At 39.1% G+C, this 16,810-nt stretch overlaps 1 protein-coding gene across 2 annotated transcripts in view; it reads right to left on the bottom strand.

The window, feature by feature from the left end:
• col5a2a (collagen, type V, alpha 2a) overlaps positions 1-4,138 on the bottom strand; it is a 42,332-nt gene extending 38,194 nt beyond the window's left edge. The window contains exon 1 of one of the 2 annotated variants that reach the window (XM_058082645.1): positions 3,920-4,138. In XM_058082645.1, the coding sequence (XP_057938628.1) occupies positions 3,920-4,010 (91 nt within the window). In that variant the 5' untranslated portion in view covers positions 4,011-4,138. Of the gene's footprint in view, positions 1-3,175; positions 3,250-3,919 lie in introns of those variants that run through there. The other variant, XM_058082646.1, reaches the window with a different exon arrangement.
• Between the last annotated feature and the right edge of the window lie 12,672 nt (positions 4,139-16,810).

Genomic DNA, 16,810 nt, shown 5'->3' with positions numbered 1-16,810 from the left:
TCTGGAAGCCATCCCTTTCCCACCCAAGTCTCCGTTTGCTGACTGCAATAATTTCATTTATAAGAGGTTCCCATGAAGCTGTAATCCTAATCGTTAAAGGCGTATGAATTGTTGTTTTGCTATACCACGCAATAAACAATAAACAAAAATGGGACTAAACGAAAAGTACAATATGATGTGGAAGAAAAGAAGCGTGTAATAAATCCGGAGCTTAAAAAAATGCAGCATATGGTTCTAATCTAAGCCGTCTGTGGACCTGCTTAAATTCTCATGTTTGGACGTAACTGCTTTGGTGAAAAACAGCCCATTCGTTACAATGTTAGTGATGTGGCAAAACCAAATGGAAACAATGTGGAAGTGCAAATGACCTTATGTCAATTTTAGTGATTTGGATTCACAGATATGATCTTTTTTTCCTTGGAGATGATTTTTTGTGATGGTTTTCACAAAGTAGGCGATGATGAAGTCAGCCACCAGTTTTACACGACAGTGTTGGGAGCGTTTTGATGTGAAGCCGTAAGTGGCATCTTTGAAGATAGTTTACAGCCTTGTCACCGTCTGAGAGGACTTATTTTCAAGCACAAATAGAGGCCATGGGTATGTTATCTACTGTTTTCTTTCTTTTATGAAGACCATATACACACAACCTACATCCAATATAAGTTTTAGCAGTTTTCATATGGAAGTTGATAAAGGTTCTTTGTACTTTAAACCAGATAATCTATGTAGCAGCGCTATTTCCTACTGTGAGCGTATAAGCCTTTTTCATGATCCTACGTCGCCCAAAAATGGTCATGTGCAAGCAAGCAAACTGTCCACACATGTGCAAACATATGACTTTCATCTAGTGCTATGGGACCGTGCTGAGGAAAATCTTTAGCATTCCCAGAAAACGTGGTTTGATTTTTCAAAGCAACACACTCAAATTCCACCAGGTTCCTCACAAATCTTTCCAGTCAACCCGTTGCCCTTCAACACATTATTTTTTGCTGACTATTCAAAATCAAACATGAAATGGCTTTGACAGAATGTGTCATCTTGCAACTATGTCGTCTCGTCAGCATACAACCACACCACTTTTCCATCTTAACTTGCCCAGAGCCGCCTCTCCCTATTCTGCAGAACACGCAGTGTTCTGGGGCCCCATTGGAGCGCCCCAATGTGAGCAGCGAGTTAGCCACAGTGATGAAGCAGAATTGGAAAAATTCAACTACTTCTCTGTGAGTCCCTTGTGGTGTAATGGTACAGCAGGGCACCATGTCAATCCCATCCTAGTACATTTTTTTTTCCTGAATGTACTACTGAAGTGGAGCAGGGGTGTCCAACGAAAACCACATACTGAAAAATGAAAGGATGGAATATTTGATGTTTTGCAAAGCACAAAGTTCATTTTTTCTGTTTCACTTATATATTTTTTTTAATTTCCATACTATCCCATTAGATAGAAGATAATTTCATCTCCAAAAGGGGGGGGGGGGGGCGCTGCAAAATAAGTTTGGGAACCACTGCATTAGAACATGGGTGGGCAAACTGTGGGCCAAATCAGTCCTGCCAAGCATTGTAATCCGGCCCACTGGGTATTTCAAATTATCTTTTTAAACCTTTATAATGGAAACTGTAGCTGGCAATATGATTTGCAGTGCTAATGTGGCATGCTTGAGTTGCCAAAATAGTCAGATGCAATTTGTAACTTGTAGACAAAAGCAATCCAAACACAATACATCAACACACGACACACAATGTAGCCTACCTACTGTGGGCATACAAATATCTATGGACAGTATCACTTGCTGTGGAATGGTTGTTTTTGTTTTGTTGCACCGTGAGAAAGAATGTCATTCTCCTTGAATGCCACCTATGTATAGAAGGCCCCTCCGACAAATTTTTACAAGTTTGCCCACCCTTGCACTAGAAAGACATTAATTACTTTTCTTCATAATATAAAGGAGTGAAATCTCTTAAAACTTTTTTGTTTACATTTTGACTTTTTTCCTGAACTATTTCAACTCTCTCAAAACATTATAACTTCCTCTGCAGCTTTGTTTGTTAACTTTGTTAATATTAGAACTTAAAATAATAACGTATTTCTGTAATATTTTAATGTTATGCTACAAATTATGTAGTACTTTACATCAATAGTAACTATCGGCAATGTAATGTTATTTTGTCTTTATAATATTACAAAGTTTCTCTTATGAAAATAAAACTTTTTGCTTTATTTTTGGAAATTATATTTTATTTTAAATTTTATATAATATATTTATTTATATAATATATTTATTTATATAATATATTTATATATTTATTTTATATAATATTTTATTATAAATTTTTGCTTTTTTTCAAGTTATTTTTTCTAATAGTAATTGAAATAGTAACGTTAGAATGTGCTGTGAGTCACACTTTGGACACACCTTGTTTAGTACTAGGTTTTCCAGTGCTTTTACTCTTCTCATTGTATTGGCGGTGTTTCCATCCAAAACTAACTGCTCACAGTGTTGAACAGTATGAACAGTGAATTGTCTCAACCCAGAAGTGAACCATATTTTCCTATAGTCACACAAAAAAGGCATGAGCGTTTCAAACAAGCAATCAACTCAGCCACAACTGTTCCATGGAAACATGCTTGCAAGGTCATTTGAACAAGTAGAGACGGAGACAGTTGTACTACAAGACTAGAAGAGTAAAGCAACAGCAGCCTTTGTAATGTGTCTGAATGTAAACCAAAAACAAACATTACTTCCAGACACACACACACACACACAAAATATATATATATCATTATTATTAAAAAATAATAATAATAAAATGGAAATCAATGAATTAGTAATTAGTAAAGTAAAAGTAATAGCAATTCATTACAAAATAAAAAAAACATTTTACATTTTACAAAATGTAAAAAAGATAAATTAATTAAATAATAATAATTACAAGTAAATTTAAAAATACTTAAATCCACATATTAACTGACTGAATCTGTTATTTAAAACTAAAATAGTTGAAGACTTGTCAATTCACGTTTTAATAAGTGTCTGTGTTGCTTGCACGTCTTTAGTCTGCCTAGCAGAAGTCCATCAAATGAACTTTCTGGTGCTCCGAGAAGTCACTGACATCATCTTTGAAAGACAGAAAAAAACACACCCAGTATGTGACATCAAAAGAAGAATTTTCTTACTGAAAAAAATTGGTGGAAGTGCAGGTCAACTTGAACAGAACACTCAGGTGTCCCAGTTCCTCTGGTTGCCAGCTGAAGACATCAACAGCCCCTAAGTCCTCCCGCCTTCCCCAAACTCCAACAGCTTCTCCCCTCCTCACGTTCCTTCACATCTGCCCTGAATTAACATAGCTATGTTCCCTCTCAGACGTGTGAGCCTTCACAATGAAATGATTTTTGCAGACATACAATGTAGTGCAATGGCATCATGAGGTGGGCGTTTGGAAGGTGAGGAAGGGGACCTGGTTGTGGTAAGACATAATGAAGGTCCCAGTGATGCAAGTTGTGACGGAGTCCACCATAAAGATACCCGCTTCCCTTTGCACTTTTTCAGTGCCTGAGTGTGACATCACTGGCAATAAGTGACAGATGTCCACAACTTTCTCCATATTGCACACAAATCTGCTTTAGAGACTTCACCTTTAAATAGACATACTACATTTCCATAAATCTTCCATGAACAAAATTTATCTTTAACTGTTAGCAGCATCAAATATTTTTGCAAAACTCAAGCAACACATGTAACGCATGTAAGCTCACACACCCCAGCTTATCTCAAGCATCTCTTGTAGCGGACTAAACTACAGTGAAATGTCTGTTTTCAATGAAAACAAGCAAATGTTCATTCAGTTCAGAAGAGCAACCAAACAGCTTTCATCACACAGCATCAGAAGTTAAAATAAACAGCAAGGGGGGGGTACTTACCATCAGTCCCATCTTGGCATGTAACAATCAAAACCTGAGCAATGGAGACCACCAAAAATAGAAAAGTCCTTAAATGCACAAAGTCCATCATGTCTATAAGAAAGACATGAGACTCCAAAAGGGGAAAAGGGATAAAAGAAGGGGAAAAGATCAGGTTATCTCTGCATGTATACCAAAGAGCCTCTCCTTGTAAGCAGCAAGCAGACCCAGCCCAGACTGCTTGAGTGTTTTTTTGTGTAGTTACAGCTTTAAATGAGAAGAATGCTGGCGAGCCAAATTTTCCTCCCCCTTTTGTCAGCCCTCTCCCATCCTCTCACAGGCTTTTGTGTTGGCGAGAGAACTACACCCATGTTCACGACTTTTCAAAGTTTCCAATTATTCTTCTTAGTTATTAGGATAAACCACTTGTGTGCAAAAAGTGTGAAATTAACTCTTAAAGATGCAACTGATAAGAAACAAGTAGCTTTGTCTGCTTGGAAGTGTTACAGACATGGTTGCTATACAAGATCATAAAAGAGCTTTTATTGCAGGCTTTGGGGTACCAAACAACAAGTATCCCCTTTCTCATTGGTCTGTAATAAATCAAAGAGTGGCCCGACATCGTATTGAATTGAAGTCAAGTCTGTGACAAACAAAACTGTCAATAAAATTGTAGTCCTGAAAGTCACAGGTTGTCTGTGAAAGGTAAACTACAAACTGACAATGTGTGATAGTCACTGTGGGTGGTCATCATTGTAGGTGGTCAAAATGATAAGAAATCCAGGGTGTAAATTTAGAGGGAAGTGCAAGTCATTACCTCTTGAATGGGGAGCATTGAAGACATGGAATTTGTTTACAGGATGAGACTCCAAACGCTGATGAAATGATAAACTGACACAGTCTGAGAGGCTATAGATTAGTGATTCTCAACCACTACCTCTTAATGACAAGAGGCGACCCAAATTGTTGAAGTTTGTCAAGTTTCTATTAGCTTTTCAATTAGCTTCCATTAGGTACCGGAAAGTTACTCAGCATGCCTTACAAGTTGTTGGCATGTTGGTATAGTTTTGCATGTATGTTAGTGTATTATATTGATACCTGCACATAGTCCATGTGGTGCAATTGCATTGTGTGTTCTATTTGTGTTGACTTAATGGATTCTCGTTTGTTCATCCGTACTGTAAAGTGATATAAGATTTGTGATAACCACTCGGCCGCACGCGGCCGACTAAAAAGATGGTTTACTAAAAATATGTTATCCTTGAACCTAAGTAAAACTAAAATAATGTTAAAGCAAAATACAATGGTAATGGTAAATGGTAAATGGTAATGGTAAATGGTAATCGATGGTGTAGATGAGTGAAAATACATTTTGTGAGATCATAATAATATACAAGGCTGCATGGCGGTCGAGTGGTTAGCGTGCAGACCTCACAGCTAAGACACCCGAGTTCAATTCCACCATTGGCCATCTCTGTGTGGAGTTTGCATGTTCTCCCTGTGCATGCGTGGGTTTTCTCCGGGTACTCCGGCTTCCTCCCACATTCCAAAAACATGCTAGATAACAAAACATACTTTTTCTATGCCACTTATCCTCACTAGGGTCGCGGGTATGCTGGAGCCTTTCCCAGCTGTCTTTGGGCGTACACCATGGACAGCATGATTCATTCATTGATATATTTTTTAAATACATGATGAAGTGAAGCCAAACTTTGTTGGTCTTTTTTTATAAATTCCTTAAGACAGCGACAGCATTGCCATTTAAGGAGTATTAATAGATGACACCCTGTTATATTAAAAAAAAACCTTGATATAAGTGCAAAAGTATTTTCATATGATTTATTTTCTGTGACCCACTGACAACGAGATCGGCAAGTTGTGAATTACTGCCTTAGTACATAGAATAATCTATTACGTTATTTGAAGCATGCAATGGCTTGTTAAGATACCATTGACTCTTGGCTGTTTTACAGATAAAGACAAGACAGGTGTATTCAAGTGTGCTGAATCTGGTTTTAAAACTTCTGATCCAGTGCAATGCGGATTTCCCATCAGTGTACCCAATCTGATAATATGAGTCAGTCCAGTGATGTGTCTATCGATCTTACATTTATTCTGTATTACTTCAGCTTGTCCTAAAATGTATTCCACAATTTAGCCATTTTTTTAAAATGTGATTAACAAATCAAATGATTGAACTTCTTGAGCCTCATGGCAGGAAACAGCTGTGTGCTGTTCGCAGGGTTTCCATAAGCTTGTGTACGTCGGTGTGCCTGTCTAAAGAAGAGGTGGGGGTTCAAAAGAACTAATGAGAATGACAGCTGTTTCCTTGTCAGCCTCACCCACAAAGCAAGTAAGCCAAATCAGAGGCCTCCTGCAAGAATCCTCTCGAGAAACATCAATTGTAAATTTCCTCTGGAAATACTGCATGTACAAAGCAAATGTCTCTACAAAGACTGCCAGCAAACTTGTGTTCACCAAAGACTGGAGCAATGTTTCGAAAGCGGTTGATTGGAATGGTGCTGTAAAGATCAGTTTGGTTACATGTTGTTCCTCTTTCTGTCTTGTAATGCCTCAAACTGGAAACTAGAATCGGGTGCATAAGTCAAACGTGTACATTGAATTGAAAGTGGAGCAACATATGTGGACTTCCACTTAGGTGGACAGCAGTTTCAGCAATCAACAACCACTCTGATTGCAGAATTTTAAATAAAGCAGGAGAAAAAAAAACAGTCATCGTTCCCCTGTTCTCCTGGTGCAACATCAAATCTTGTACAGGTGGTCCTCAGATTACGTAAACTCTGTTCTCTGTAAGGCAAGTTTTGGTTTAACTTTGGTTCAAGTTTTTCTATCTACAAATTTAAATCCATCCATCCATTTTCTGTACCGCTTATCCTCGCGGGCATGTTGGAGCCTATCCCAGCTGTCTTCGATTGAGAGGTGGGGTACACCCTGGTCACCAGCCAATCACAGGGCACATATAGACAAACAACCATTCACACTCACATTCATACTTATGGACAATTTGGAGTCACCAATTAACCTAGCATGTTTTTGGAATGTGGGAGGAAACCGGAGTACCCGGAGAAAACCCACACACGCACGGGGAGAACATGCAAACTCCACACAGAGATGGCCGAGCAGGGAATCGAACATGCGTCTCCTAGATGTGAGGCCCAACCACTCACCCACAGTGCAGCTAAATTAAAAATAAATTATGTTATTGAAAACTTTAACATGGAAGCTGTAACTAGTAATATACGTAATTTACCATGCAATCTGCAATTACAATCATGAGCTATCAAAATTATTCCAAAGTTTCTGAAGTCCTTTCAAGTCCTTCAGCCATCCCAAACTTCTTTCAGGGCTACAGGTCCCCTTTAACATGAATGCGTTATGAATCAACTCGTATTGCTACCCTAACTAAATGAAAGGGCCCTGGTAGAGTATAGAGCAAATATCTCATAGTTTAGTATTTCTCATTAACTGTACTGCTTTCTACACAGTAATAACATGTTTAATTAATTTGTCTTGAGTGTACAAGGGTACATAGAAAGTTATGGAAAGAATGTATAAGAAAACAACAGAAGGGACCACTGTGGAGCCTTTATGACCACCATGGTCAATGAAAAAAAATGCTATTTTATTAAGTTAACCTCTCAACCAAATGTAATTACATTTACTTTGGCCTGTGCTGCTACTCTGAGTTCCGCCCCTGCTTATTTTGTGTAGTCTTCCAAAATGCTAGAGGACAGACAGCAGACAGAGCGAACCAAGCAAAATAAATTAAAAAGTTCATTGTTAAAGTTGAAAGATAAAATGATTTGTAATCTCTTTTCAGGGCCTTTGAAGATAATAACCATATTGTGACGACAACATGCTATGACCTCCTTGACTGGAATATACAGTACAGTGAACCATTATGTGTCGTTTTAATCAGACAGACACTGCCATTGTCATGTTATGTAACATTCATATGGTCACCAAACTTCTTGCACCCTCATTCTTATTCAAAACAGTATTTTTATTATCCTCGTCAAGCTATTGTGTATATAATGTTTGGATATATATGTATATATATGCACACATACATATTCCCAATGATATTGGTTACATTCCAAAACTTAACACGCATTTGATCTCAGTTTCCTGTGGTGTTTTTGTTTTTATGCATGCTTTTTATGACAATTTTTGAACATTCTTCCTAATTTGTGTCTTTGGTGAGAGATAAACGGCGTGTACATTTGCATTTTGCCTCTGCATTGTCCCACAATTTGCCGTGGCAATGCGTGTCATTTATTTTTTTATGGCACACCTGAAATACATGACGACAAATTTGTGCACTAGTTTGCAGTCTCTATGCATAAATTAAGCACTTGGCACACGATTTTTGACCGAAAATGGTGCCCATTGGCCTGAGCTGACCATGCCATGATTTATTTACAGCTTATGAACTTACATCTACTGAATGACAATAGCACAAACAACGTACATCATTCCCGTACGAGTATGCATTGTCATCACCACTTTCCAAATACGTGAAGCAGTTGTGGTCTTATTTTGTCCATTCTTCTGTGTGCAAAGGATCTACAAGATGTTGAACTCCAGAGAAAAAGCTAATACAAAAAAGAAAGGTAAGTCTATATTTTCTTGCAGTGGCAGATACATGTACAATGAGCAGAAAGGAGGCAATAAACTAGATAAAAAAGAGGTACAGAACATGTGGGAGAGTAGACTACCAAACATTACTTTGGGTATTACAATCACTTAACAGGAAAATGTATCGTTCTAAATATAGATCCAAACCTGAGACAGAAGACTAACCGAGGGATGGTTTATCATACCGTCAGACACAAATGGTCAACCCAATTTCAAAACTGACTGGTTTATTCCAGCTAAGACTGCAGGAGTTAAAGCAATATGAGATCAAAACATAAATTACTTTTATTTCCCTATTGTATTATGTGAATTTTAACTTTTTTTTAAATTCGAAGTATCTATTCTGTTTGCATCCCATTAAATTCAGTCAAATTCCCGAGGTCAAGTAAGAGTCAACAGTGCACTTAAATATCCTGGAGGACCTACAAAACTTGAGAAAATGTTCCCAGGCCAAGTAAGCTGTAGCTTCCTCTGCTCTGCTATCTCCCATGCAACGGCAATCCTCCTTCTACGTAAATGTTACACGGAGGTTCGACTGCCAGGCAAGGATGAGTTTCCCCATTTCCGGAACATGCAGTTTCATTTTTGCATCTGCTAAAGTCTTTGTGCTCCCACTTTCCCCAACAAAACAAGACATCTGAGGCCCATAAATTAGAGACAATAACCAAACAGCTTGGAAAAAGTCCTTGTGTTGAGTGAAGCACATGTTCATTGGAATGTCCGAATATAAACAACAATGGCTTTTGGTACTGCCTGTGCCGTGTTGACACTAGAGACACAGCGATTTTCAAAAAGAAGAAAATAAAATGATCATATCAAATTATTATAATGTTATATTATTAGAAGGGATCCGGTTTGGTGACCGGAGGATTGGGTCTTTGCCTTTTGCAGATGACGTGGTTTTGCTAGCTTCATCGGACCATAATCTTTAGCTCTCACTGGATCAGATCACAGGGATGAGTTCAACTAGCCTAGGAATACCTCGGAATCCTCTGGGAGGAGCTGCATGAGTTAGCCGGGGAGAGGCAATATTTTTTAAAGTAGGTGCAGCACAACAGGCTTGAAGAAAATGTGGTTAAGTTATTATTTTGATGTCATTGGGAAGCCAGTTAGTAAGTTATCCAGCAGATACACTGCAACATTAGCATTCAGTCCAACCACTTTATGACTGCCAGCTCTGTACTGGTCTGGACCAAACTGCAACAATGTTTTATGGACTGTGTTTTGTTGGGGGTTGTTTCTCTGCATCTACCACTCACAAACATGTTTATCATATGCTTAAAAAAAGTGATTGCCCCCTTTCTTTTTTCTACAACAGCTTGTACAATAATAATGAATGGTTTTGGGATATAGAAGAAGTAATCAGAACAAGTCCTAGCATATTTCTTAACAAATAGGAATGTTTGGTGACAAATGAAGAAGCATACTCATAACATCACAGACATCAGTCACACACACTGGAATGCTTCTTCATGCCAGCAGCAGACAACCAGTGAATGGGGTTCTTCAGTGATGTGGGAGGGATGAAAATACAAGACAGACTGAATCAGAAAGATGGTTCCTCAAGAGAGGGGACCTGTTATGTTTTTTTTCACTTTTCTGACCTATTAATGTTGTTAGAATGTTGTGTTATTGTGTTAAATGATGACAAAGTTTCAGCTAATGAGTTTTTGCATTTGGAAGTGAGCCCGAAAGAAGTTTGGGATGGCTCTGAACATTCATTTTCAGAGAGTGTGTGACATCTGTCAGCTGGACTTCCTTATATGGGCCTGCCCGGGTAAGCTGTGGGCTGTAAGGCAATATAAACATGGTACAAAAAAAGAAAAAAAGTTTGTTTGCACCGTTTTCTGTTCTTTAGTCATCAACAGCAGTTTCAGGAAAATTTTCAACAAAGAAAAAGGTGAAACACAGATTTTTGTGAAAAGATACGTCACTTTGGCATGAATTTAGTCATACATATTTAGCCAAAATATTGAAATAACTACACTACAACATAAACAACACAAAAATGGCTGTTTTTCATGAAAATAATTAATTTAGAAATATAACACCATGAACTATTTATAATTTTTGATGGATGCCGAGCGCTGATGAAATGCACTTGTGCCACCTTGTGGCCATTTTTACAACTTAAAACTGCACCAAACATGATGTATTCTATTGTGCAGTGGTGTCATCACCTCCTTTTGCCTCTCACAAAAAAAAGTCAGTACATCTTTGGGATTGGGCATTGAGGTTGATAAAAAATTTGGTTATGGTAGCGAATGAGTTCATGATGATGTCAGATTTAAAGGGGACCTATTATGGTTTTCCCACTTTTCTGACCTATAAATGTAGTTAGAATGTTGTATTCTTGTGTTAAGCGATGCCAAAGTTTCAGATAATGAGGTTTGCACATTTGGAAGTGAGCCCTTAAAGAAGTGTGGCATGGCTAAAATTGTTCGGTTTCAAAACGCATGGCAAAATTGCCTCTTCATGATGTCACAGAGGGGCGGACTTTTCTTATATGGTTCATAGTTAGGAAGCACTTTGGGGTGTGTGACCCATCACAGTGGAGTGGGTATGCCCGGAGGTGGGCCGGGAGTGGAATAAATGAAAACAGACCGTTTTGGCAGGAAGCTCAGATTCTGCTAAATCTAAAACTTTTCTGACGTCAAAACGTTATTGTGTGTAGCTGCTCTATAGGAGACCACAACTCAATACAAAGGGTTGGAAAATGAAAATGAGCACAATAGGTCCCCTTTAATACCTAATTGTTAAAAGCAATTGACTGGCTTCCCTCTCCTTCTCTGTCCAACGCATCATAAGAAACCTGAGGGTGACCTTTCAACACTACCTTTCTTTTGGTGTGTTTAATTGTTTTGACAGTGAAAGCCCATAAAGGTATTATAATTAGTGAGTGATATACTTTATGTATTTTTTTCTTTCAAAACCCTTTATGCTTTTATCTGTGAAAAGACAAATTATACATTTTACTCCATACTCCTGCATATATTTGTTGTGAGTGCCTAAAGCAAATCCACATGTACATTTGGTTTTACATGCTAGAGAGGAAATGATTTGCACCTTGTGGAAAATGTGAGGAGGACTGAGGCCACAGAGCATGAGTCATTGGCCAGCTATCTTTGAGGGGGATGGGAGTCTTGCCTTGGAGTGCTGGACTTGTTTACATTTCGGAGAGACAAGGGCAAGGCACAAGAAGGGGAAATGATGAGTAGAAACCCAAATGATTCACGTTTATAAGTCTTTGGTGCGATATAACGTCACACTTGACACAATATGATATGAAGTTCAATAAGATGAACTCAAACCACTGTTTTTGAAGACGTTTCTCTATGAAGACACTAAACCTTCCACTAAACCCCCTTCCCACTGTGGCTGTTTCAGAGTTGATTTGTGGTAGGTTTCTGGCAGAGCTTTTTTTTTGTTATCGAACTAGAGCCCTTTTAAATTTCTGGCTCTCACCTTGCTTACAGACTTGGCTATATTTTCAGTGTGTTTGTTCACTGCTTTATGGTAACATTCAAGAAACCCAAGAAACAAATTTATTTTCATTAATAAAAATAAATGCACAAATGAATTGCGCTGATCTTTTCTCTTGGTTGTTTCCTGATTGGTGGAGCAACTTCTGTGCTGTCTTAGAACTCCCTTGACTACGTCTCCAAACTAATCTGGCACCAGATATTTGTGGAGTGGAAGATCGGCAACTCGACCATGAATAAGCACGCTTTTCACCCTCTATGAGTGTGAACCCAGGCAGCCTTTTGTATTAATTATGGCTTCCTTTCGATGTGTACACAAAGTCCAAAAGCTTAGATGAGAATAGCTAAAAAGGTTGATTGGTAAAATGGGAGCATCTGCTTTGGCTGCAGTGCTGTCTTTGCACAACAGATCAATGCAGCTAATTTGGATGGTCACAACTCAGTAAAGCCATCAGAATCAATATTCTTAGGTGATGAAACGCCAAGCCTTGGTTGGGACAAAATATACAACACAATCAGGGATGAAGGGCAACTTTGGTACAGGCCATTGTCCATCCGGTAGGCCTCTATTATCCAAGGGGGAGAGACCTAGTAATTTTGGAGAAACCCTCGAGGAATACGGTCTAATGCCAAAAGTCCACATAGCATAAGGGACTGTGAAGGCTTTTACACACACTCATGTATCCTATTGAAATACAATATAAAGCTCATCCAGTATTCAAAGACTCCTCAGTTAAAGATTTGACTGACATCTTAGTTCTCTTTACATTTCTCTGAAATAGGCTTTTCCAGGAAAGCTGAGGGGTGTGATCTTGTGCAGGTTGGAACACACCCTCTGTTTCCCCTTATTAAAAAGGCATGTGACCTCCTTACTGCGCCATGCCAGATTGTGCAAAAGTCATAGGCCATTACTAAATGGATTGTTGTAACACCTTAAAACCGTAAATAGGACAGATGCCTCTCTTATCCCTATCAGGATAAAGGAGCTAACACAGGAATCTATTACTCCAGTTTGAGTCACTGTGACGTCAAGGGAACGGTCCATCCAGTGGAATCGGGGAGGTACTAGCTCAGTTACTAAGAGTTTGGTTTACAAACCAGATTCTAGCCCTGCTGCAGACCAAAAAAACTACAAGAGATGATCGCTGACCCAGCCCTTTAACCCCAGCTCAGTGGTGCACTGTTTAGAAAAACCGTTCACATCCATTTTCAATCTACCTACTTACCTATCTAGTAACACAGCAGTGGTCCAATTCGACGAATATGACAGAAAAGCAAATGTAAAACACATTCAAGCCATTTTAACCACAAGCTTGGAGACAGTTTTGCAAACGGAGGCAAATAAGTCCAGACCTGCTGGAGCTTTAGTAATAATGGCATCTCATCTTACACTGTACTCAGGGGGAGATTTTTGTAGTTTGCAGGACTGGATGTGAATTTCATGTATGAACACTGGAGGGATGCTAACTGAAGGGACAATATGTTGCTTTAGTTTTTAAAGTGCAAGTACAGTGTGCATTTATTCTTGCGATTTCATGTGTATTTTGGAGTTGTGACATTTCCATCGACAAAACCAGGACAGAGAACCTTTATGGTATATTCACCACGGAACGAGTAATCACTAGGTATGAAATTCACATAATCCGGTGATGTCACACTTTTATTGGTTCATGTTTGTTGTCTTGGTTTCCACAGCCTGGGGGGGGGTTCATGACCGTTATATTCCAGCCACCTCTGCAGATGAGCAGACAACCCTGGTGTGTCTGGCGAGGGCAGGGGGGCTCCTTTAGTCCTAACTGGAATGCACCGGTGTAATTTATCACTCTTGAGATCTATGAGTCAAAAGGAAAAAGCCTGTATATTCCCACAAGGAAAGAAAATCTGCAGTTGAAGAAATCTGCGAGGGGTACAAAGCAAAAATAGAAACACATAATTTTGTTATACCATTGGCAGAGCCTCAAAACCTATCTCAAAACTACCACTGAGGTGTTTTGTTTGTAATTGTTGCACACAAAGGATATCACAAATGAAGCAGTTTTCATCTCTTCCACCTCCACCATTGACTCGTGTTTCTATGTGTGCCTCAAAATTGTCTTTACAGCATGCCCGCTACATGTCTGTGCAGACCCTAAATGTACTGTATACAGAGGCCTGACATACAGAGTGGCTTGCCTTGGTAATACAGCTGAGTGATAAAGAAAACCTAACCTGAGGCAGTTAATGTGAATAGCTGATAGATGAGTAATGACGGCACCTCACAGAGATATTTATTTAAACCTGTTGGGTTGCCGTTGGTACAGGTAAGGAGTGCCTGCAGTGATGTTTTCTCACTTGTTTGGTGCTGGAAAAGTGTGAGGCCTCAATAAGGTCGATAATTGATAGAGGTCAGCTGCTTATTATGTCCAGCACAAGCTGAGAGGAGGAAATTTATAGTAATAGGTAAATAGTACACTCTGTGTACGATAACTCTGGGTATTTTCCTCAATTTTATTCATTGATGATAGAGTCTAGCACTGGAAAACATATATTGCTCCTACTTTTTAGCCCATTGTGAAAACCTTCCAAATTGTGTGAGTACATCTGTGATAAAGCGGCACCAAAGAACCATCAAAAAGGCTCAAAGAGAAGCAATAGCTTTTAGAAAAGTCATGCATTTACAGTACATGCGCACAAAGGTTGCTCCAGTATACTGCAACAATACACTGTCTTTACTTCTGCTGTTGTTCCAACAGTAACGAAAAACACATGTTGCAAAGTAAAAACAATAAATAATGTCTATTTACCTTAAAGCTGGCTTCATGTGCACTGAATGTACACTGAAGCTGAAGTTAAACAATGACCTCATTGCTTAAATCTGCTCTCTGCATTAGACTGGGAAGGCTCGGTAATTATCATTGTTTCCTGTAGATGCAACTGGCATGGAATCTCCCAGTCTGGGGAGGATTGAATCACTTTAACCCTTAAACCATCAAACTAGTGAGCCATTTACAGATGTGGAGGTTAGTAAAAATGTTACCAAGGCCAAAACTGCATTATATCATACTTGAGATTAGTGTACAACACGTGTGATTGCCTGGCGACCAGTCCAGGGTGTACCCCGGCTTCTTGCCCAAAGTCAGCTGGGATAGGCTCCAGCACTCCTGCACAAGGAGTGACGTGGCACAGAAAATGGATGGATGGTGTAGGACACATGCTGAATATGCTGAAAAAGACGTTCAACTCCTTGTTTAGCCTTGTTCAGACAGAGCAGATAGGAGTGTGTCCTGCACAAGCACCAGCTCATCTGGATGGGGGAAGGTTCTACACTGTTTACACAGGTCCTCTCTTGCAGCTGACCATGTTTCTCTCCATATAAATGCATCTGGTTTATGTTTATGCAGGGCTTTATACTGCAATAGGAGAGTGTCACATGCAGCAGCAGCACGTGTGAAATACAATGTTGTTTTAATGTAGCATTTGCCATTATTGTGTCTCCTACAATTTAGGTTCACTGATAAAATAAACAGAAGTCTTCAAATGTTTCCTGTTATGCATGGACTGTACATCAAACTGTGAAGTAAACAATAAAAAACATTTGTCATAGTGATATACAATTATAAGTTACATTCCAGTTTGTAGAGCGGAACAAAAAAAGTAAAAAATGTATACTATTAAAATATGTATATTAAAAATGTATATAAAATATATACATATTAGACATAGATAAAACTTATGCTCATCCATCCATTTTCTATACCACTTATCCTCACGAGGGTCGCGGGTATGCTGGAACCTATCCTAGCTGTCTTCAGGCGAGAGGAGGGGTACACCCTGGACTGGTCACCAGCCAATCACAGGGCACATATAGAGAAACAACCATTCACACTCACATTCATACCTATGGACAATTTGGAGTCGCCAATTAACCTAGAATGTTTTTGGAATGTGGGAGGAAACTAGAGTACCCGGAGAAAACCCAGTCACGGGCCCAACATGCAAACTCCACACAGAGATGCCCAAGCGGAGATTCGAACCCACGTTTTCTCGACCTCCTGACTATTCAACCATGAAACAGCATGACTTAGTAAATTATCTATTTTTGAAAAACAGTGAGAATGAAGCCACAAAATTCAAACAACAATGTGGCGAGGGACGACAGTATTTATATTTTTCGATACTTTTTTTCCACAAATTATTTAAATTTTTTGTTTGTTGTTTAGTATGGTTGTAAGGGGACAGCTTCGGTGACGATACGCTGGCTGTGCATAAGCTGGCCTAATCCTCCGGTCAGAGAAGACGCAGCAACTTCTCTCCCTTTGATGGGTTTATTGACTTGTTTCCAAATAACAGGACACTGTATCCTTTGTAAATTGTGTGTGTGTGGGGGGTTTGTGATGTCTGCAAAAACAACAATAATAACAGTATTAATGATAATTAACCTACAGTGGCAGTAATGTTAGAATAACCTGAATTACAGTTGACATATACAACATGTCATACTGAAAATCACCAGTAGGGTCATGAATAACACAAACGGCCTGTGGTGAAGCAGGCAGGTTATGCGACCAAACTAAACTGAAACAACCCCGGTAGTTACCGATCCGGTCAGTCTGTTACGTTGGCATACAGTACAATAGCAGCTCCAAAGAGCAACAGCTTATCGGCGAGGGGCTACTCAACTAACTAAACGCAGAAAGTTACTGAACACATATTGCGCATGCGCAGAATAGTCTATAGTGTCTGTCTGCATGGGGCAGCTTGCTGTGACGTAGGCTCCTCACAGCAGGGAATT

This window comes from Doryrhamphus excisus, chromosome 9 (assembly GCF_030265055.1).
Source record: "Doryrhamphus excisus isolate RoL2022-K1 chromosome 9, RoL_Dexc_1.0, whole genome shotgun sequence".
In the NCBI taxonomy this organism is placed as follows: domain Eukaryota; kingdom Metazoa; phylum Chordata; class Actinopteri; order Syngnathiformes; family Syngnathidae; genus Doryrhamphus; species Doryrhamphus excisus.
This window is presented reverse-complemented; position numbering and strand designations above follow the sequence as displayed.